General features: G+C 39.0%; 1 protein-coding gene and 1 pseudogene across 1 annotated transcript; both read left to right on the forward strand.

Moving 5' to 3' along the window:
• Positions 1-374: 374 nt before the first annotated feature.
• LOC146453626 (DELTA-thalatoxin-Avl2a-like) lies at positions 375-2,572 on the forward strand. Its single transcript, XM_085096413.1, has one exon. It carries the CDS (start codon positions 833-835, stop codon positions 2,417-2,419), a length of 1,587 nt encoding a protein of 528 aa, XP_084952539.1. The 5' UTR covers positions 375-832; the 3' UTR covers positions 2,420-2,572.
• A 744-nt stretch (positions 2,573-3,316) lies between these two features.
• The window catches only part of LOC146453627 (uncharacterized), a 77,969-nt pseudogene continuing 57,509 nt past the window's right edge, over positions 3,317-23,776 (forward strand).

Genomic DNA, 23,776 nt, shown 5'->3' on the forward strand with positions numbered 1-23,776 from the left:
TCATCAATCGTCGGCATTTTCAATGTCAAAGTTTATCGCTATCGATCCGTCTTCCTTCCTGGAAGGTATTAAATTGCAACGTTATCGCTTTTTCTCAGAAAGAAATATCGTTTTGAAATATTGTCAAGCGAAATCGGTCTTTGTTTCCGCGCAAGATTGCTTGAAATTTTCAACTAATTTGTATTATGGGTGTTCCGAAAGTTCTCAAAATTACACTTGGGAGTGCAATTTGATTACAATTTCAAAATATTGTCCAAAAATTTCTTACGAAAAGAATACTCTTATCCTAGACGAACCCATTATGGAGGAGGGATTGATGAAATTCCTTTCCGTAAGTGTTAACGTGATCATACTGACCTTTCAAGCAACGTCTTATAGCGAAAATTGATTGAAGCCAATTTTACAAATCATCAGTGCACAGGAGGCATGAAACTTGGAAATTGGTGAAGTCAAAATGAATTTTGATTTAGTGGTGTCGGTAGAGTGTCAGAGTTTACAAATCCAACAATGGGCCTTCTTCGCAGGCGGGCAGACTGATGTCAAGTCAATTATAGTGGCTTGCGCAGCTGACAGATGCAGGGAGACCTAGAGCGGAATGGGGAAAAGATATTTCCTAACAGTTTACGACGCCAAAACTTTTTATTGGCCCGCAGACAATGCCGCTAGCTACGCAGGCTGTCAATTCAAGCTCCTCATTGCAGCAGGTAGAGTATCCGGTGGAGTGTGAACGCTGTCCAGCAAAGCCTAGCCTACCACGCAGTCGTAGGAGGAGACAAGTATCTCCTATAGAGGAGGTAATACGAATCCCTCTAAAAACGACTGCCTGGAAGGCATGTTACAGAAAAGCATCTGTAACGTAATTTTCTTAACAGGTTGTGCCCCACTGCCAGACCAAAGAGAAACAGGAATAACGTCAGCCATGAATTATCCATTGTTACTGTTTATCTGCATGACGGCCTCTTTCAGAGGAATAAGAGCAGAAAGCACGGACAGCAGTGGCACGGAAGAGCTTGGAAAAGGAATCAATCTTCGGAAGACAAACTTATTGGGCGACTTCCAGGAAAACGAGGCGAAATTATTTGAGGCTTTGCCGGAAACCTGCTTTAAAAGGAAAAAGTTACACTACTCAGGTAGTAACTTTGATTACTACGCCAGCACCAAATCCTTTTACAAACATATGGCCGCCGCAGCTGGTTTGGAAGCCTCCCTCGAGTCTTCGTTTACCCTGGGCACTACTCTCAACAGTGTTTTACAGAAGACAGAATCCAAGGACTCCAAAGTAAGTGGACTGGCCTTAAATGTCCGCGCCTTGACAGAAAAGATCTTAATCGAAAAGGATTGTTTAGATAACGTTGAAACTTCCACATTAACCAAACGCCTTGTTAAGGACTTTGAAAAGCTACCATTGGCATTTGCACAGCCGTTTCTCGCGAATTCCTGGAAAGCATATAACGTCTTTTTGGAGACATACGGGTCCCATGTGATTATATCTGTGACGCGTGGTTCAAGCATCAAGCAGACGACATTTGCAGAAAGTTCTAAGTCGTACAGTCAGAGGAATTTTCAGGTGAAATGCTGCATTAAACTTGCAGGTCCCGTAAGTGCTACCAAGGTTGGGGTGGAGGCATGTGCTAACGTCAGCAAGAAGGAAGAGACCAAGGCAAGCGACATGAACACTATAGACAAAACCGTCGTCAAAGGGGGTACCAAGGAAACCCGAAATAAGCTGACGAACAACAGGAGCAAAGAACTGATTGAGAAACTTTTGAACGAAGCTGGTGAATCAGACGCATCGGTTGAACACACCTTCAGATCGATTTGGGACATTTTGCAAAGCCGATTCGATACTGGGTCAGAAAACTACATCCGAGCTATAAACCTGCAGTACTATTACCTCGGCTTCTTGAATTATGGCTGCCGATTCAAAGAAAGTAGAGGAGTCTACCTACAGAAATTCGACTACACAAGGGGTTCATCCAAGAAATCTCCTGAATTCGAGTGCTCTCTGGCTGCAGAGGGCTGCCACCATCCCAACGACTGTCGATACAGATTTGGAATCTGGTGTGGCTGTAAAGGGAAATCTTGCGTTAAGTACAAATCGGAGAAACAAGACACAGGCAGCTCTAAGCTCACAGCATATGCAAACACCCAAGAAAATTTTGCCTGGCATGGCTGCAATTGGAAAGTGCCTGGGTTTACATGCGACTGCTACAACAAGAATATTGGGTTTCGGAAACAGGTGTGGAGGATGCCTAGCAGAGACGCCGCGCAGAAAAATGTTTCTCACCACATGAGTGGTGAGTCAGAGAATCCAGATGAAGATCTCGATCAAGGTTTAAATCGAGATCTAGGCAGGGATGCGGAAGAAAATGGTGAAGAGAAATTTGATCTGAGTAGTAGTGAAATGATATACGATTAAGATGTACCAAACGTGATCTGGAACATAGTTATTGAGTTTCCCGATTCAAATCAGTGACAATAATGAAGATAGTTAGAACACTAACTATTTAGTTGAACGAGTTTACGCAAGAAATATGTATGATAATTGAAGCTTGAGATTAAAACAATGAGATGTGCGAATTTTGTTGCAACTATTCAATGGAACAATTCCTGGCCAGACAACTTTAAAGCCTTAATTTACTCTCTCAGTGCCTAAAAGTTGCTCTGTAAAAAAGTTTGCTTTATCTACATGTTTTCCTCTTCAAGTGTATCGCACAATATTATTATTATAGTTTACCTCAATATAAACGGCTCATAGTTTAACCTCTTTTAGCTTCCTCCTTTTTGATCCTCATTGGTTAGAAGATTTTTTTATGCAATATATCAAGCACCAGGAAGAGTCTTTCATCCAATTTCCAAACACCGAGAAGTGCGATGAAAAAAGGAGACGCAGCCGAAAGCTTTTGTAAACAAAGAAATAGAAAAGAAAAGGATGAAACATTCTTTCAAGTGTTGATATAGCTTTTCAAACCATTACATCCTTAGTGTCGTATCATTATATTCATATTTTCTGTTTTACCACTGTATTTCACTTAAGGACGTCTGTCTTCACTAGAATCATCTTAAACCCTATTACCTCACCATTGGAGTCGCAGGGTCTCATTTTCGGCTGAGTATCCCGTTCTGTTGTGCGACCTTGTCTGGGACAAGGTCGTAGACAAGTTGGCGACAAGGTAAACTTCTCTCCTCATTTGCAAACAAACAAAATCTTTGGCATGTTTCATTTTTGGTTGACACCAGATTTCATGTTAAACCAGTGAATTTGCTCTGTGTTAGCCATTAACCTGTCCAATTGATACGTGGAGTGAAGTTGTCAATGCACTGGACGTTCGACCAGGCGGTATTGTTCAAAGAATAGATAACTTTATCTAGCGCATAAGATGTAATTCAATTAATACATTTTATCCCCCAGATAGCAATTTAGCAGCTGGATAGAGTATCTACTTTTTGAACAACCAATTCCAGATGTATAAATGTGTACTGGGGACATTCAGGCGCCAGTTGTTCAAAGAATAGATAACTTTATCCACTGGATAAGCCACTATCCAGCGGAGCAATTCTACTTCAACTAACGGTTTTGGCAAGTTTTTCACACATCCGATGCTTAAATGTGACATATGCTTCTACTCTATCCACAAATTATAAGTAAAAGACCAGGTGTTACACTGTGACAGAACTGTCCGATGATCTTGTTACAATGGAAACTGGGCTTCTAACAGAGGAAGTCTTTGAAATTGTTCTAAGATATGCCTTGAGGTTTAAAGATTTCATTAATTAGTTTGCTGGCTGGAAGGTGGTATCTATGAGTTGCGAAGACCAGATTTCAATCACCTTAGTAAAAGTAAGACAGATCTACACCAACCTGCACTTGGCGCAGCTATGTAACATCATTATCACCCTCATCATCATCATCATCATCATCATCATCATCATCATCATCTCTTTATTTTCCCTCGGATTTTTAAGAGTAGCTTATGCAGCTAATATCTCCGAGAATTTACCCACCCAACCATGAGAATATACGCATAAAGACCAGACCACAACTCCGGAACTACATCCTCTACTCTTTGCGAACAGTGAGTGGGTTCTTTAACGTCCCACAGAGTTATTTCAAACAAGGGTTGTGACACGGGGCCTACGGTTTATCGTCGGTCCGGTACTCTACCAACTGAGCTAACCGTTGTGCAATACATGAAGTGTTGCTACGTACAGTTGCAAACATGATGACATTTATCTATTTGCTGCATGACATTTTCTTTATGGCATTATGACACTCTCTCTCTAGAAAAAAAGCAAACATTCTGCACCATCCTCATTCAGTCAATATGGATCTTTTCGTATTGTCATAGCCTGTACTGATATCAAGGTTGCAGCGACTGTACTAATGAGTACACAAAATGCAACCTACTCATCTTATCGACGAATGCATTCATTTAAAGTTATTGTTGGTGTTGCACTTAATGCTGTGATAACCTACGTAGGCAAGTTGTACCCTGGTTCCATTCCAGATAGAGCTATTGTGCAGGAGTCAGGACTCCACAATCACTTGACTTCTGGGGATTTGGTACTTGCAGATAAGGGATTTCTTATCAATGACATGGTATCCCGTGGTGTATCTGAAAGAAGAAAGTTGGAATTGCATGTTTTCGCCTTCTTTTTACCCGCTGATTTCAAAACCAACTGGAATAACAAGTAGAAGTAAAACATCAATCAATAATATTTTTGTTAACAGTCTAGTAGATAACTTTACTGGTGGTTTACTCTCTACTGATCTCACTGACCACCTACCCATATTTCAAGGAAGGAATATGCTAATAGTTAACAAGACTTCAATTAGAGTTTATCACAAGATTTTAAGCAAGGTAAAAGAATAGTATGGGAGAGAAAAACGAAAGAGGCTTTTCTTTGGAATTGGACATGACACTAATTAAAAACATCTGCATGAAATGAAACATGACCTTTGAACTTCCTACAACATGTGTCAGAATTTAGCAATGACTAACCGCGCGAACGCATCTAAAATCTCGCCCAAAACGCGGTGTTTTAGCGCTCAAGTCTAGCTTTCTTCAACAGGATCGGCTTCTTGAGAGAAAGACAGCGTTTCAAATTGATTTTTTATGTTCATACTAGATTCATGCTGCAGGTGAACTAGAATCACGGCGACCCAACATCTGCAGGAAACTATTTATGAAACTCGAGAGCGGAAATACCACCCAAAATTGCATATCTCAAATAATCACTAGTCTAACGCCGCTACGGTTATAAGGGTGAAAAATAATCGAATAGCTTTTTTTTTATAGTCAAGGCCCGAGTAACTGAAAATTACCCGTTTAGATCAAAAGAGGACTACTGGTAGCAAGCATATTAGACGAGGCAGGAACTGCACTCGTAAGACTTCTTCCCTCACTAGACTTAATGATGTCCTCAGGAAAACTTTGCTTCAGGAAGCCAAACAAAACGCCAGGTCTAATGACTTAGTTGTGATCTCAGAGCGCGCGCCAAATTCAAAGCCAAATCGTTGCGCGGTTAGAAGACGTTTGAGAGAGAAAGGAGCTACAATGTAGGTCAAAAGTGTTGGGACACTTAGCGAGATACTACTGAAACAATCTCCCCCCACTCCCTCCCCCCCAAGCAATGTTGAGATTTGACACTACAACACAGATTTCAACAAAAATACTGTTTATCCGCATCTTCCAACATTGTTTGGGGGGGAGGGGGGTGGTACGCTCCAATTGTGACCCCAAAAAGCCAACTTTACTTGGAATACATGATTATTGGACAGGTGTCCCAACTACTTTTGACCTGCATTGTCTGAAAGTGAGTATTTGAAAGAGATCAGGTTTGTGGCCTATTGGTCGATGAAAAGCGGGGCTTCCTATGAGAACTCTTGTTTGGTAAGCAAGAAGAACATATTTGTGAACAATATACAAGGAATTTCAATTGCCGCACTTTTCGTATTGTCATATTAGAGTATGGATACGGGAAAGGCGCAACAGGTGTATATCAGGAAAAAGATAGACAAATGAATACCATGCAGATCAGTGAGTCGGGGTAAAAAATAACAACTTGCATGTTCACACTGTTGTAACGCTTAAGAAACGATGAGCTTTATTTCACTTTCAAAGAGTTCAAAACGTGGTGTTTTGTTTATTAAATCGGATATGCCATCCGCTGCCCACAAGGTCTGTTGTTTACATAGAAATCGTGTTATACTGTGAGCGCGCGGCTCTGAAAGCAAAGGTGGTTTGTGGCGGCAAATGAGGTTCTCGACAACCAAGGAATAATCCCCTCGGTTTTCTGCAATGCGATTTATACAGCCCTGTCTAAAGGTCGAGGAAAATTCCGGAATATTTATTTGTATGGAACTGCCAATTCTGGAAAGACTTTTATGTTATCGCCATTGAAAATAATTTATAACACGTTCTGTAATCCAGCAACGGGCTCCTTCGCATGGGTTGGCGCGGAACAAGCAGAAGTCATTTTTTGAATGACTTTCGGTGGAATCCAACAATAATCGCGTGGGCTGATCTTCTCCAGGCGCTAGAGGGCGATACAATCCATTTACCCGCACCAAAGAACTTTTGTTTAAGAGATATTGAACTAACGCGCGACACGCCTTTTTTTGCTACATCGGATGCCCCGATTGTTTTCATTAGAGCCGGTGCAATAGATCAGACAAACACAAACATGATGGACATTAGATGGTCTTTTTTCCGGTTCTGGAAGCCCATTTCACAGAGTGAACAGCGAGAAATCGCGCCCTGTGCACATTGTTTTGCACGATTCATTCTAGAGAATTCTAGCAATGTTTACATTGCTGACTGACGGCGACATGATGCTCGCGACAATACTCAGTAACGTTTGCATTCATTTCGCATCAATGAAGAACAGTGTTTAAAAATAAACTATGGCCGGCTACTCTTGTTGAGTATATAAAAACAATTGTTGTATAATGCGCTCCAAAGGAACGTGTCTGAATAGAGTTTACAACATTACTCAGTAAATTGAATGTTTTATATAAAGAGCTAATTAATAGCTTTCTTTTCTTGTGCTTTTACTGAGTACTGAGTTGAAAATGCGCAATAACTCATATAATGAAAGAAATAGTTTCTTCAAACTAAAGAAAACATACATACTTTCTAAATTTGTGTTCATTTAATGTCAAATACGTTTTCAATTTGCATAAATCTCCACTATTTAAAGTGAGTATTGTAGTGAGTAATGTTCAGTTCTTTACGTCAACAAAATGCAAATGTCACGCATGTGATAAACTTCTCGTTGTCACGAGTTTTACAAAGTGACAATTACTATTTACACAAGCATTTTCCTCAGATAGCATGAAAATGAAGTTACACTTTACACGCTTTAGAAATTCACAGAATATACTGAAGTGTAAATAATAAAGCATGTTCAGTTTTCACAGTTCCGCATTGCGTGATTAATATTTGGTTCTACCGCCTTTAGAGGCAAGGATAGCTTCTATCCTTTTGTTCAAACTGGCAATTGTGTTATCTATAGTTTCAGTACAAATACAATCAAAAGCTCTTAAAACTCTAGCTTGAAATTCCTCCCTTGACCACGTTAACAGCACTTTTTCCCAACTAATCGTTTTCAGACAATGCAGGTCAAAAGTGTTGGGACACTTAGCGAGATACTACTGAAATAATCTCCCCCCACCCCCTCCCCCCCAAGCAATGTTGAGATTTGACACTACAACACAGATTTCAACAAAAATACTGTTTATCTGCATCTTCCAACATTGTTTGGGGGGGAGGGGGGTGGTACGCTCCAATTGTGACCCCAAAAAGCCAACTTTACTTGGAATACATGATTATTGGACAGGTGTCCCAACTACTTTTGACCTGCATTGTAGGTTAGCAAAACGGGGAGGGAGGGAGGGAGGGAGGGAGGGAGGGAGGGGGGGGGGGAGAAAATCCTTTTGATTTTATAGATATCTGCTAATGACCCTTTATACATTATTCCTTTTGACTTAGAATCAAAAGAACAATGCAAAAAAACAAAAATAAATAAATAAATAAAATCTCACAAGAGAAAGTAACACAAGGCAATATTTCTGGAGCCATGTTTTCAAAAATCCAGGTATAAATTACAAGGGTATAACCCAAATGAGAAAAAAGAAGTTGAAAACATGAGGAAGATTTTATACCGCTGCTTGTCTTAATCACAGTTGTTTTTCAAGCAATGAATCTGACGTTACTAGACGGACTGAGATCCTGAACTAAGCCAGTTATTTCAGGATATGATGAATGAAAGTCAATTGCTAGGGTTTTGTTTGAAGGCACTGATTAAGAACACAATTTCTAGCTTAAAAATTCACATTATGAAGGCAACGTCTCCTGTGCATTCGATTGCTAAAGTTTATTGCCACATGATTAATCACGCAGACGAGAATATCAACCCGTTCTTTGCAATTCGGCTGATACACTCTCAATAATAATTAGAAGGGTATAACCCAAATGAGAACAAAGAAGTTGAAAACATGAGGAAACTTTTATAGCCCTACTTGTCTTAATCACAGTTGTTTTTCAAGCAATGAATCTGACGTTACTAGACGGACTGAGATCCTGAACTAAGCCAGTTATTTCAGGATATGATGAATGAAAGTCAATTGCTAGGGTTTTGTTTGAAGGCACTGATTAAGAACACAATTTCTAGCTTAAAAATTCACATTATGAAGGCAACGTCTCCTGTGCATTCGATTGCTAAAGTTTATTGCCACATGATTAATCACGCAGACGAGAATATCAACCCGTTCTTTGCAATTGGGCTGATACACTCTCAATAATTATTATTAGTATTTGGGCTCAAATTGTTCAGAACGGCTTGATATTCTTCTTTGTATCATTAATCACTTCAAGATAAACTGTAGTGACCAAATAAAGAGGAGATGGTTCCTCCACAACTTATATTTTAGGTAAGAAATCATGTCAGTTTATGAATGACACAAAGCATAGGCTAACTAGTTCCTTGCATTCATCATATCCTGCATATCCTGAAATAACCTGTAAAGTTCAGGCTTTAAGCCCTTCTACTAACAGCAGTTACATTACTAGACAAAACAACTGTGATTTACAAAAGCAGGGCTAGGAAGAAAAGCCTATCTTTTCATCATTCCACTTATATCATTGTGATAATTATTTCTAGTATTTGGGCTCAAAATGTTCAGAACGGCTTGATATTCTTCTTTGTATCATTAATCACTTCAAGATAAACTGTAGTAACCAAATAAAGAGAAAATGGTGCCTCCACAAGTTACATTTTAGGCAAGAAATCATGTCAGTTTATGAGTGACACAAAGCAAGGACTAACTAGTTCCTTGCATTCATCATATTTTGAAATAAGCTGTAAAGTTGAGGCTTTAAGCCCTTCTACTAACAGCAGTTACATTGCTAGACAAAACAACTATGATTTACAAAAGCAGGGCTAGGAAGAAAAGCTTATATTTTCATCATTCCACTTATATCATTTTAATAATTATTACAGGCAAATAGCTCTCTGGAAGGCAAAAATTGAGTTTGCAGGCAAAATGTACTAAGTCTCGCATGTAGCAGCTCAACTTGGGACAAGCCCACTTAAATTGACTGCTAATAATTATTACAGGCAAATAGCTCTCTGGAAGGCAAAAATTGAGTTTGCAGGCAAAATATATATATATATATATATTAAAAGTTTATTTTAAACATCCTAAGGAATAACATGACGTACGTAATGAATATCCAATAGCTCCTTAGAAATAAAACTGGTTTCCGAAAATATGTTACTTGATTATTGGAAAAGCATTCAGACAAAATAAAATCTAGCTATAGGACAAGTTTACAAGTTAATTTCAAACTTGAGTGACAAAACAAAATATTGTTATATTACAGGAATTTACAGCGGTACGCTGATTTGGGACTGAAAATCAAAAAAAGTACATAGATATTTCAATCAGTACCTTGGCCTATGTAATATTTATTAATTTAACACCCAAACAAAAGAGAACTAATACAAAAAACGTATTGGAAAAATACTTCTGCAAGCTTATGAATATACAGACAAACAGTGTGTTTGGTGAGACAATGGAGAATATATAAGAGGAGATTAAAGATTAGTTACAGATGAAAAGGAATTATTGAAATTAGCAGCTCAACCTACTTTTATTAGTAGTAAGATATTCAATAAAAAATCTGGTAGCAGTGCATAAGATTAGGAATTATCAACCCTAAAAAGGCCGGCATACCAGGGAATGTTTATCCTTGATCTTTGTAAGACACCGATGTAGGATTTTCATTACAACTACAGTAAAGCGCCTTTGATCATTCTTATGTTAAAGGGCGCTATATAAGTAATTAAATTAAATTAAAAAGGAATATGAAGTTTTAAAAACAAATTATTATTTACTGACACTGATAGTCTTAAATACGGGAATTGAAGCTGAAGATGTTTACAAAGACTTCTCGAATGATAGAAATAAATCAGATAATAGTGATTAATTTATAGTGATTATCATGAACACTCTCCATAGTTTGCCAGGGATAAAACTGACAAGAAACCAAAAGTAAAATATTTAAAGACGAGACCATTGGAATTTCAATCACTGTATTTATTGGTTTGTAATTCAAAAATGCATTCATATATGAAAGCCAATGATAAGGGAGGTAAAACTGATAAAGCATTAAGAAAAAATATAAAATATGAAAATTATAAAGACGTAATATTAAATAATAAACATATTTTATACACCATCAGAAGTGAAAATCATCAGCTTGGATTCAATGAAATAATAAAATTTCTCTCAATCGTTGTTTTAATGACAATGGTTATGTATCAAATGACGGTATCAAAAGTATTGTATACGGCCAGTACAAAATCTAATGAAACAACAGCTTGACTATAAGTGATAAACATAGTTCGAACGAAGTAAGATTACTGTCACGCTCCCGCTTCAACGATAAAGAAATAAAATCATGAAAGAGTATCAACATTTCTAAGCAATCTTACTTTTCTTGTGATACTGTCATTCCATTTGCAACAACCACAAGCAGCTATTGCGTGGTCCGAGAACATCTCGTTTGTTGCTAGTTCTCCGTTGCTGTGACTTTGGCCTTTGTATCAGTTAACCCCTTCTTGTTTTTTTTAAAAACAGACCGTGGAATTAAAATTCAACGTTCTGCGTCCCATAAATCGAAAGGCATGTTTGATATGACTTAGTGATAGCACTCGTTGAGTGAATTGTTTTGTCTTCCAATTGAGATTCTGAATAAACCATCGTTGATACAGAAGTTGTTTCTAACTTTGCATCCAGTTGGGAAAACTATTCGATTTGGAAACCCAAATGGGTAAATTTATTAAACGTTTGATTGGTTAATATAAATCACATGACTAATTATCTTACAACTTTCTTTCATATAACAATCGTTGGACCTGACTAACAATGACAATTTCATGACTGATTTCAAAGGGAAAGTCCCATGACGTCATAGACTTCCGGTGTAATTTTTTGTGAGACGTTCAATGATGGATTTCATATGTCGGTAATTAAGTTTACAAGCATCACACAGCACAGTCTAAACTTCTTATTTAGTGCGAACCGCTATGCCGCTGAAAATCGACTTATGCCAGTTAAAGTTTCAAGTATAAAGGTAGCGAGCAGGCGGTGCGTGTCACGAAATTCGACCAATCAGAATGCGTTATTTGATCAGTAGTCTTCGCGCCCAAAAACATCATTCTGGAGAGGTCAGCCAGTTGAAAATCTCGTCATTAACAAAGTCTGTGACATTTCTTCCAATTTGAAATTCGTTTCAAAGTTAGAGGAACAAATTGGCTTAATGCTGGGTAGGTTACATTTTAAGCTGAAGAATTTGTTCGCGTTTGTAGCCATTTCAAAGGTGACGACCTCGCGCCTGCTGTCATGTTGTTTTGGTCGTTTATTTACTGCATTTTTTGAGACTAAAGCTAATTACTCTTGCCGGGTTTGGCCAATACTTTTGCACGTTAAGCTAGCTTATCCTTTCTACTTTAGAATTTTCGGTGTCTACCTTTTATGGTTTTTTCGTCGGAAGCCGTTGAACTAATAAGGAATCTATGAAGAGATCGTGTAAACCAAGTTGCTCAACTCCCGGGAAACCGACCGGAAAAGCCAACGGGTAAATGCTATTTCTCTCCTAGAAATCCAAGTAAGAAATGTAGATCTCGTTCACCCTAAAAAAAAAACTGAAAATGAGCGAAAGCAATCAAAAATAGACTGCAAGCAGTCGCACTTTTTCCTTAGATCACGCGCACGAAGTGACAGTAAAGTTATGCAAATTACAAAAATGAACTCGCGGCTCGCGGCCTTACTGCTCGCTAGATCCATTGCGCGCCACAGAATGACTTAGGAGATCGAAAGAGACGGCTCGGCCGCTTGCGGTCTAAATTAATGTATAATTAGCGTCTATAAGCAGACGTGACAGCACATAATACTAAATACTAGTACAGGAATCAATAAAAAAAATTCTCGCCTTTGATTGTCTTGAAACCGGGAATAACCGTCAACAAAATCGCCTTGTGTATCCAACAAGAAGCATCTACGGCTGCCACTAGACCGTAAAAATTTGCCAAATTGCTGCCTTTAGTGATATTTTTTTTTGGAAAAGGAAGCAAAGTTTGAATGCTCAGTTTCAGTGCAACTGTACATTGACCTAAGTCTTACGTTCAGGAGATGTTTACTCGATCGTGACAAGAGGCAAATGAGACATTTCCATATTTTTACCCAGCACCCTTTGTCGGTGATGACGCACACCGCCTGGGTGTCAAGGAAGCCACCCACTTGCAAGCGATATCGCGCTGAAATTGCACTGAAGTTGCATCTGGTGTCACACGTGCGATTTGAAGTCGCAGACTTGTGCGAGACAAATTGTAGTGTGACAAAAGTTGCATCAAGAATCGTATATAGAGATCATGGCTTGTGTATTATTATAACTGAAGTGTTTGGAAAACGTTATATTTTAATTGAAGAATGAACAGGTTAGTATTCAGGACTTTTTTTAGAGCTCGAAAAACTTTTAGAAGAAAATGCAATGAGTCGTTTGATTGGTCAACGATTTCCTCTTGATTCTGAATTGCTAAACAAGATATTGAACTTTATGGACACAGAATATGATCGCACGACACTAAAAGCAGTTATCTTTGCGCTTCATTCAAGATCTCAAACATATGAACTGGGCATCAAGCCAGACGGGGCAGTCAATTTTCTTTCCAAAGTTTTGACTGTAGCAGATGAAAGCGAGAATGCATTAAAGGCAGCTGAAGACATTATGAAGCTCAGAACACGTGAGAGAATTGAGAATGTAGAAAAAAGATTCAGAACCTTGATACGAAATGAGATAAATCATTACTTTCAGAAAGGCGGAAGTACGAACTTGAAGGTGAAGCGTGTGGGCCTCAGATTACATGCTCGTAAGTTATGAAGTTCCACAAATCTTTCAGGAGAATCCACAGAACTCTAGTTTGAGCATTGAGTTGCAAAGGCTAGCTATTCGTTCCCATAATGTCGTATATTATTTTACTAATCTAACAGTGGAAGAAGATGTTATGCGCGTCACAACTGAAGCAGGTTGTAAGTAATTCTGCTACGAGCAGGAGAAGCTTGTTGGTTTCAAAATTAAATTAGCGATATCACAGTCCAATGCAAAGAGGCTGTTCATTTGGAATCTGAGGAAGAAATAGGAAGTGGACTACTAGAAACGCTCTCGGGCCTTCAGAAAAAAAGTCAGAATCGGTTTAGTCACAAATGTTAGCGCAGACGCGACAGGGAAAGTTATGGGATGTAACCAAGGATATCTTAAGTGATTGTCAGCAATACCTCAATGATTTAGACCATTTGAGATGTCCCATGTTCTGCTGCAACATTCTCAAAACCACTGATGCAGGCCCTGGAGTCGGTGTAACCAACATTAAAGTGCGTTTTAGGGATGTTGAAATTGGAAGAATATAATCATCTGAGCACGTTAATAGAATTAACCCCGCTTCAGGGGACTCTCCACAAAACGAGGCTGAGAGAACAAACACATCAATACGTGATGCCCTAGTAGATGGAACAGCATTAACATTGGAGTATTTAAAGCCCTTTGATGGCCTCACAGATGAAGAAATAAAGAAACTATCTGTTTCGGAAGGCAACGAAAGAGAGGCAATTTGTATGGAAAAGAATGCTTGGGAAGTGACGGCCATGGTTGGCGATGAACCTGGTCCTGCGAAAGACTACTTAAAGTGCTAAACAACTACAGCATCGAATGGTCAGTTCTTTTTCAACAAATCGTATCTTTTGAAGTATGCAAATGCTAAAACAGATGCTGCAAAACATTCTGTTCCTGAATACCACTACTTTAAGAAGATATATTCAATTATGGATAGCGACTGTATCATTGGAGAGATGTTCTTTGAATAATTAAAAGCAGCCTGTAAAGAAAATGGTGAAAGTGGTACACTCTGCGACTTCTGCAGCACAAGAGAACAACGCTGTGAGGAGATTGAACATGTTGCGAGGACATTTCCTGACAACGAAAGTGATGGGCATCATTACCTTCCTTTGTTTTAAAACTCCAGCAACCAACAGGCTTGTCGATAATTACATGCCACCAGTATCTCGAAATTCTCAAGAGAATTTGTTGTGGCCGAGGGATGCGTGAAAGACTATCTGGAGCATTTGACATTACTCGATCTTAAGAAAGACAAAAGAAACTGAGAAGGAAAGACTGGCTGAAAATTTAGCTGAGGCAAGCAAGACATAGCAACAGTTTGAATGGAATGCGATGTTTAAAGATGGCTCCCTTAGAAAGTAGACAAAAGCAGTTATCGATAAATGCTTGAAGCATCACGAGCTTCGCACTGCATCAAAGAAGCATGCAAAGTTAATGGAGGTGCAAAGGCATATTATTCAAGAGGGAATTCCACTCTGCAGTAGTGAAAATAAAGAGGAATACTTATCTTCTGATGATGAAAGCGTTCAAACAGACTATGTCCTTGCCGAGATTGGCTCGAGTTCAGAGGATAATGAGGAAGGGGATAATATTCAGATCACAGTGACAACTACTAGGTCTGGGAGGAGGGCTACAGGCTATTTGCGTGAGTGAGTTTTATTTAAGCTGTATTAAAACTGTTTCTGTGGTAGAGGGCGGGTCATCTTATTTCATGTGCAGACTCGAAGGGGGGCCACATTATGTTATGCAGTGGCAAGAACAGGCCCACGAGAAATTGTGTATAGTAAAATTAAACTACACCAGCCCACCCCCTCCCCCCTCCTTTAATAAATGACCGATCCCTTACATGGACCTTTCAAGGTTAGTTACACCAAGCTGGACTAGTTGACACGTATGCCAGAGCTGGGAGTGTAGTGTGAAAGCTATTCATCGACCCTCCGGGTTAAAGAAGCCAAGTTTTTGAGAAAATAAAATTCAGTCAAGTGATAAATATTTCTGAGTAAAACAAAACATTTCTCTTGTTATTTAAACACAAGTATACTGACACCGGTTAGAAAAATGACGGGATTTGAAGAAATGAATGGCGTTAATTGGCGATGGGCGTCACCTGTACGCAGTTGCAAAGCTTTTGCGCCCTGCGTACCTCTTACGTGTAGTTACGTCTAAACTGATGCGACTGACTTTTGTGAAGACTCAGTCCTAAATTTTTAAACGTCATCGTATGATGATCATTCGTTTCTGTAACTGGTCTCCAGAGCCCCTTTATACAAAGAAAAAATTGAGAAAGTAGACCTATTGGTTATACAAAGAGAATAAAATACAATTTGAACTTTTAATGAGAAGTACCCTAGGGTAGAATGCCGAAAGGCAGACTCACTTGATAACGCAAAACATAGACGTGAAGCAAGACTACTGAAAGCGAATACATGCAAATGCTTAGTACTGAAAGCGCCACAGTGGTAAAATGAGTGCGCATGCACGTCACGCATGAGCAATCTTACACGTCGAAATGGCGGCATTTTTTTTAAGATTCCCATTGTTTGTTTTCGTTTCGCGGGGATAAGCCCAAATCAAAATAGATAAGGTTGCCGCTTTCAAGAAAGGTTCCTTCGAACTTCCTCCATCACATATCTTATTCAACAAGAAAATATTGAGGTAACAGGTGTTACTTTGGCGATTGAAGTGGAGCATCCGTAATCGATTCTCGCTCGAATCACAAATCTGCGGAGCATGCACACTCATTTTGCCGCTGTGTCATTGAAAGCTACGACAATTAATGCATGCGCACTCCATTACACACATGGATTGTTTTTCTGTTACTTGTTGACAACAAACGTCTTCGATACCAAACTAGCCTCCCACGCAGTCGTTTTTAGGGGACTCATATTACCCCTTCCCCACAAGTCCCCTAACAACGACTGCGATCCCAAATCTTTTCTCGGGAAATGGCAATACAACTTAAAAAATTAAAATTAACTGAAGGGAATAGAGGTAAGAGAACGAAACCCAGTGTCGCAAGAGGGGGATTGTTAATCTACATTATGGGTTTCGAGGAACGCTGTTTACTTTAACTGCAAAGAGGTTCGGATTTATAATTAATGTTTCGCACGATAAAATGCCGTAAAAAGCCTTCAGACGCTTTATCCCTAAATTTCGGACCTTTCGTCTTGATATTTCAGACAAAGCACTCTGAAAAGGAGGAGGTATGGCGCGAAATTTTTGGTGAGGATTTGCGGCTTGGTTTACAAACCCTAACCCTATTTCAGACCTAACTAAGTAATTTTTCAGTAAGTTTTTTTCAGAACCCGGGCCTTTAAATTCATTCTCATTTTCAGATCAGTGTTTTTAGAATTTATACCCATTTTCAAACTTTTCAGACCAAAATGGTTAAAGTCAATTCCCTTTTTCAGACCAAAACGTATCATCGTATGTCGTAGTCAGAAGAGCTTATCGCGTTGCAATCCTGCTCTAAAATACACCCAGCATAAACTTAAAAACTTTAAAAGGTTTAAGGTTTTAAGGTTTTTATTATTATGCACTATTTCAATGGTTTACAACAAAAGGAAATTACAATATATAAGAAAATTAACATGAAGACAGCATTAAATTACATAAATGTGAAAAGTAAAATGTGCGCAGTGACCTAAGGAGCTTAGGCTTTCGAGTTGGTCACTGCCACGTGCAACTAACTGGCGTATAACGTGCAACTAAACAGAGCAAAAAAAAATAAAGAATAATAAAAGTGCAATAATAGAAACATACTACAATTTTTACATAAAAACCAATAGGAATGATAATTAATAGTGAGGGCAATACTTTTTAAATACCCAATATTCATTGGGCATTTAAAAGGTACAATTTGTACTGCTTGTAGAAGCTATTATATGAGACCTTTTTTAATTTAGAGGGATTTTTTTCACAAATTTTAGACCCTGCAAATGCTAAACTGGCAGCTCCGTAGTTATTCATTATCCTCGGCCGATGAAAATTAAGGTTTGACACAAATCTGGTGTTTTAGCTATGAACTTCAGAGGCGAGAGTTAGGGTTCCTTTGAAAATGTTAGGAATATTAGTAGTATTGTTAATAATTTTATGTGTGAAAATAAACAAAACTCGGCTGAAAATAGTTTTCTATGGGGGAGGGGAAGGGGGGCTACATTCTCTTAACTTTTAAACTATTCAAAAGTCGTGTTATTCTTTGGAATTTCAGCGAAATAAGTTATGAATGTGTTAGGTTAAGGGGACTAGGCGTAGGACTGTACATTTGCGTGCAATAAAATCAGTCAAACGTTCTACCGTTCTTTGTTTCTAAAATGAGACAGAGCGCTCGAGCTGTCGGCGAGCCCCCGGCGAAACCCCTCGGAATTTTTCATGGGGGTGTGCCGCCCGGTTCTCCAAGCCCTGACCATCGACCATATTTCAAATTAAAACTTGTCATTTTCGAAATGGAAAAATAAAACCTGAAAATTCAGGGATTGTCGTTTAAATGGCTGCGCCAAATCTTAAGTGTAATTAGATTAACAGAAAAAACATGGTTGGAAAAGAGCCTTGTATAGGGGATTTGTTCTCTCACATCACGATCCCTTGTTGTTAATTAATTAACAGTACTACTCAAGACTAATATTTTAGATAATTAGCGTTTAAATATACAAACATATATATATGTTACTAGTGATATTTTATAGTTCAAATGAGGACTATTTTGAATATAGTACAACTGTCTCTAAGAATCGGATGTCATGACAGCCTTAACTTCACAAGGTGAGACGTAAGCGAAGTTCCAAAACTGTTGTAATTTCATTGTTGTTCATGCATAGAAAAATCAAAGAAGCATTTCTATTCCCGTTTTCCTTTTCCTTTTCTATTCTTAAAGCGCGAGACTGCCGATATTTTGGAAAACGTATGAGTGAATAAATAAACTTAATAGTGTCAGTTGACTCGGTCAGAATTTCTGCAAATTAGGAACACTAATAATAAGGAAATTCCAAATAATAGGATTAAACTGTGTCATTGACAAAATATTGGAAGTAACTGAGGCTAAATACGAGACAAAATACACAGAAAGATATGGAGCGCTTACCATTTGAATGGAATTTTCGGTAACTCCGGGGAGAATTCAAATGGAACAGTTCATCCCGGTGGAATGTTTTCGGAAAAAAGGTAATACCTTTCGAGGTATTCCCTTTCTCTCGCTTTTACCGGAATTCCCGAAAATGTCTGTACCATTTGTTCAAATTACCAGTGACAGGCTCTTCACGGTCATACTTCCGAGAAAGAATGATAAAGATCTGAAAAAGGCGGCTGATTTCCAAAACGTTTATCGATGCAATGAGTGTCTAAATGTAAATGTTAAATCTATCAGCAACAACTCGTGCGCTCTCCTGATTCGCCATACACCAAAGGTAAATTAAAATTTGTTTCCTTTGCCTAAGCTGGTCGATAACATGTCTTCCGAATGGGTTTCCAGCAGGTATATTTCCCGTAGCCGTGACTTCCCTCACTACAATTTCACATGTTGTCCTCTGACTACGAAAATGAGCTTTAAATTCATCCAGAGAATACGTTGCTATCGTTTGCTCAAAATATCCAAGGATTCGATTTAAATTTTTCAAGACAAAACGATGAAATCGTTGTCTTCTTCTCCAAACAAAATATTTTCCAAGTCGTCCGCTAAAACATCTAACATGACGGGAAGTTCAGCCGCCATGTTTCTTATTGCTACGTACCCAGACCCCGGCCCACTGGCATCCGAAACTTCCCATCAAATGATACGGTTCAATCCGCTCCGTTTCCTTAGTGCGAAAAAGTGCAGTTCCATTTGTCCAGAAAAAGCTACCGAAAATTCAATTCAAATGGTAAGCGCTCATTATAAGTAATTGTCCCAGATTTGACGGAAGTACCAAAATTAAGTACATGTCTTAAGTGAACATATTTCAATACTTTTTCTGTAGCTTCTTATTGTATTTTTTCTGACATATTGTTTAATATTTGAAGTAAATTTCTTGTTTCAAAATCCTCCACCTCGATTAAGTGCTTTGATCAAATCTACATAGATTTTTCTGTTTATGTTTTGTTTTGTTTTGCTTTTTTTTTGTATTGTTTTTGTCTTTATTTGTTTTTTTGTTGTTGTTGTTGTTGTTGTTTCTCTTGCAAAATCAGTTTCAAGTTCTTCCTGTATGTCATACAAAACAAGTCATTTAACACTGATTATAATTAATTAATGATGATTATTACTTTAGGAAATCACTTTATCCTTTTTTCCCAACAAACATACTCCATTAAATATTTGTTTTTACCAAAAAAACAGCAAAATGATTTCATAGTTGCTCATGCGCCTTGAGTTTTAAAAAAGTTGGTGTGGACTTTTTCCTTTATGATTGGGTTCTACAAAGTTTGTATGGTTGTTCCTGAGAAACAAACACTTTGCATTGTATCTTCTGCTTGGTGTTAGGAATGCATCAATATAAATTAAATTCAGATTTGTTTTGACGACTGTCAATCTTTTCTGGAGTTTGAATTCTATATTTTTGCAATTGGACAATGGCAACTGGAAACTATTCCGCATTGTTATCGAGCATTTTGCGAAAAGATCACCAAAAGGGACGAACTTAGTTCCTCCAACTTCAGTCAGTATTCGTTGAAAATGAAAATGAGAGTATCTATACCTAAACTACAAATATCTTAAAACGTTTATTTACTGTGGCTTTAGCGATAGTTGTGATTGAATTCTTCTTTGACAGTTACTTCTCGCGGCTTATATCGACAGTCGCGAACTATCTACACGAATCACTTAAAAAAAATTTCAATCATATCCAAATGCACTGATACTTCGGAGTTGATGAAGTTCAACACCCTTTTCTTTTCAATCTCTCATGTACATATATGGATCTTGACTCATTACTCTACTCGCGACGTTTTGAACCCCACATAAGTTGTTAGCAAAAAATTAAATTAAATTAAATTAAGCGACTCTTACAAGCCTTATGTGGATTTACCTACACTCAAAGTGACTTAGACCCGGTTCAGATACGATTCCCTTTAGGGCCCCAAGCCAAATGGTTCGGCAGTCCATTGGTAAGGCGTATGAATATGAATCAACTTGGTCTGGAAGATTGATATGAATTAAGAACGACAAAATCTCAAGGTACGTAAGAGCCTGCTACATAGTACGACAACGGATTGGTTTTGATTCATGCTGTACGCCGTACCTTCCATGCGCCTAGTCGTAGCGAATATTATATAAATGTTACGGTATCTAAACCAGACCTAAAGCCTTACTCTCAAACCATACTGTGTATATGAAAAGGCCACTAGCACAACTACTCCAAAAGAAGGCGATGTTCCTCATGCTGCACTCGCATATGAGATAGCAGATTTGAGGTGTAGCTAAAGCTCTTAGTGCAATACTGGCACTGATGAGGCTTAAGACTTACGGTGGAGTGCAGGCGCAGATGTCTGTCCAAGGTACTCAACTGGGTAAAACTCTTCTCGCAGAAATGGCACTTGAAGGGCCTTTGACCAGTGTGTAAACGTACATGATTGGTTAGTGTTGAACGCTGAGCGAAGGCTTTTCCACAGAACTTGCAAGGATACGGCCGTTCCTTAGTATGAGACAGTTTATGCTTTCTGAGTGTCGAAGGTTGGGAGAACGATTTGCTGCAAATATTGCACGCATACGGTGTTTCTCCAGTGTGCGTTCTGAGATGGTTTGTTAGAGTCGTGCTTTGAGCAAACCCTTTTCGACAGTACATACAAACAAACGGTTTATCACCTGTATGGGTGCGTAGATGTGTCTTCAGGACTCCTGATTGAGCAAATCTTCGGCTGCAAAACTTGCACTGGAAGGGCTTATCACCTGTATGCGTCCTGAGGTGGCTTTGAAGAGTAGAAAAGTGCGCAAATCTGTTGTCGCAGTACCGGCAAACAAATCTTCGCTCTTTCAAAGTTGGATCCAAATAATTAGCGAATGCTTCTCGCTTTTCATTCGGTCTGTTTTGAACGCTTTCGTTTGTAGAGCCAGAGGTTTTGGCGTACTGAATTGGTTGGTCGCTGGTATTCGCCTTCTTTGATTCACCACTGTCTTCGACAATGGTGCTGGAAACATTTCCATGATCACTAGGCAATGACAATGGCGGTGATTTAGAGTTCTTGCTAGAATGTTTGTCTTTTCCTTGCAGTGTATGGTAGCCCATATTTTCCTCCGGGCGTTCCACAGAAGACCCAGAGTTCATTTCACTTGGAAAAGTGAAAACAACGCTTCTCTTGAACATGTTGTGTTTAGACGGATCTAAAAACGTCATTCGCTTAACAGAGGGGCACTTTCCATAACCACTGTTGTAGCCAAGCCCTCCTTTCCCTACAGTTTCAGACTTCCTATCTCGACCTATCATCGAAGCGGGGCTATGCAAGAATGGTTTGGTTACATTCCACTCTGGACGGAAGTTAAATGGAATCTTTTCTGATGTTTTAGATTGATAGGATGAGTTCATTTCACCTGCAAGCATGATGTGATTCACGGTAGGGCAGTGGCTGCTACCAGTGGCTCCAGACTTTGGCGCATCATGAAATGGGCCCCTTGAAAAGAATGAATCACATTGTTCATTGGTCCCTGTGCCTTCAGACGAGTAATTCAGTGGTGGGAGTATGACTGAAGGAATTTCGCTTCTGAAAATACGTGACCTGGATGAAGTGTTCTTGAGGAAGTTCTCGTCGCATCTACTAGTTGAGTTAAAACGAGTAGGGACTGTGGTCTGGATGTCCTCAAGAGTACACATCTCACTCTTCTTGTTTCTAACTTTTACCTCTCCGCCTCTTCCACGGCAAACTTCCTTAGGCCTTGAACTATTCTGAGGGGAGGATGCATTCTTTTCTTGAGCGTACCGATTGTTGAAGGGCTCTTCCTGGTGTTCTTCCTCATTTCGGACTTGTTGATTATCTTCACTCCCGTCAACCTGAGCAATGCGGTCACATTCTAGTCGCCGAGGACAGGGTTGATGGCTCTTTCTTTTTTCACTTCTAACAGAAATGTCATTTTGATTAAGTCGAATTTGAAAACGACCGTTTTGGGAAGTTGGTGTTTTAAATACCTCAGCATTGGCAGAATGCTCTTCGCGGTACGGTTCTCTTCTGTGAGCATATGAAATGTTAGATTTCTGTTTAGATCGAGCAACCCCTACTGAACTGGGAATATCTCGATAAAATTTACCGACTAAAATTCTTCGCTGTTCGTAAATTTTAACGGTTGGCCTTCTAACAGATGAAAATTGCTCGTAAGGCCAGTTATACGAGATCATCGGCCCAGGCCCCACTTGACTGTGCCCATCTACTGGAGAATACGTTTTCCTTTGGACGCCACAGGGGACGTGTGTAATTCTTGGATATAGCATACTCTCTGAGGTATCCGTTGGTTCAAGATAATTCTGGTTAAAAGGAAAAAGCCTTTGTTTTGTTTGAGTACAATTCGCCTGATATCTATTCTCATGCGGGCCAAACGAGAAGTTCATGCTCTGACAATCAACTGAAGGCATATATTTTTCGTGGACAAGGCTAGGCAAGACAGCGGTACTATGGTTTTGGTTTTGTTTATAATCAATAACAACACCCGCTGCATCATTTTTCACATGATTTGGCTGTGTCTTGAAACTGAAAGTGTATGGGTTTGTGTCACTTCTCGGACGGTGAACAGATAAATCATGCAGACCATCTTCGCCATGTTGTAGACCTCTTGTTGGCTTGTGTCTTTTCGGAGAGAGTTGCTGCTGTAAAAAACTAGAATGTCTCCCTGGAACCCTGGAACCGATGGTATGGTTGGTGCTGGTTTTGTTGCTATAATTGATCCCAGGGTCGTTGCTTGAGCTGGGCTCAGATAGGCTGTAGTAACGTACAATTACCGGAGTGGAATCGGTCATTTTTTTATCAATCGTCTGAGAGATCTAATTTCCACAATCTGTAAAAGGAAAAATAGTATATTAATAGTTTTCAAGAACTTACTTGGGTCGAAATGAGTTAGCCATCCATTAATTTCTAGTTCGGAGTTCTCTAGAACGGATGACTATTGCCGTTACCTGGATAGAACGATGCAGAACGAACACCAAGAAGTTTTCAATCTACTTTCAAGGTCCAAACTTTTGTAATTCGCTAAATTCTGACATAACTAGTTCTCCCTTCTCCGCTTCTTTTAAAAGAAAGCTTAAAGAATTTTTTCTCTCTAGGTATTAACTTCTGTAAGGCTGTAATTCTTAACTCACTTATTTAATATGGGTGTGTGCGTGAGTGTGAACGTGTGCGCGGTCAAAGTTAATTACCATAAGTCCATA

Source organism: Pavona decussata, unplaced genomic scaffold (genome assembly GCF_977016875.1).
Source record: "Pavona decussata unplaced genomic scaffold, jaPavDecu1.1 SCAFFOLD_327, whole genome shotgun sequence".
In the NCBI taxonomy this organism is placed as follows: domain Eukaryota; kingdom Metazoa; phylum Cnidaria; class Anthozoa; order Scleractinia; family Agariciidae; genus Pavona; species Pavona decussata.

Coding starts and splice junctions, on each gene's coding strand:
- LOC146453626 (XM_085096413.1), top strand. CDS start 833: ATGTTACAGAAAAGCATCTGTAACGTAATTTTCTTAACAGGTTGTGCC.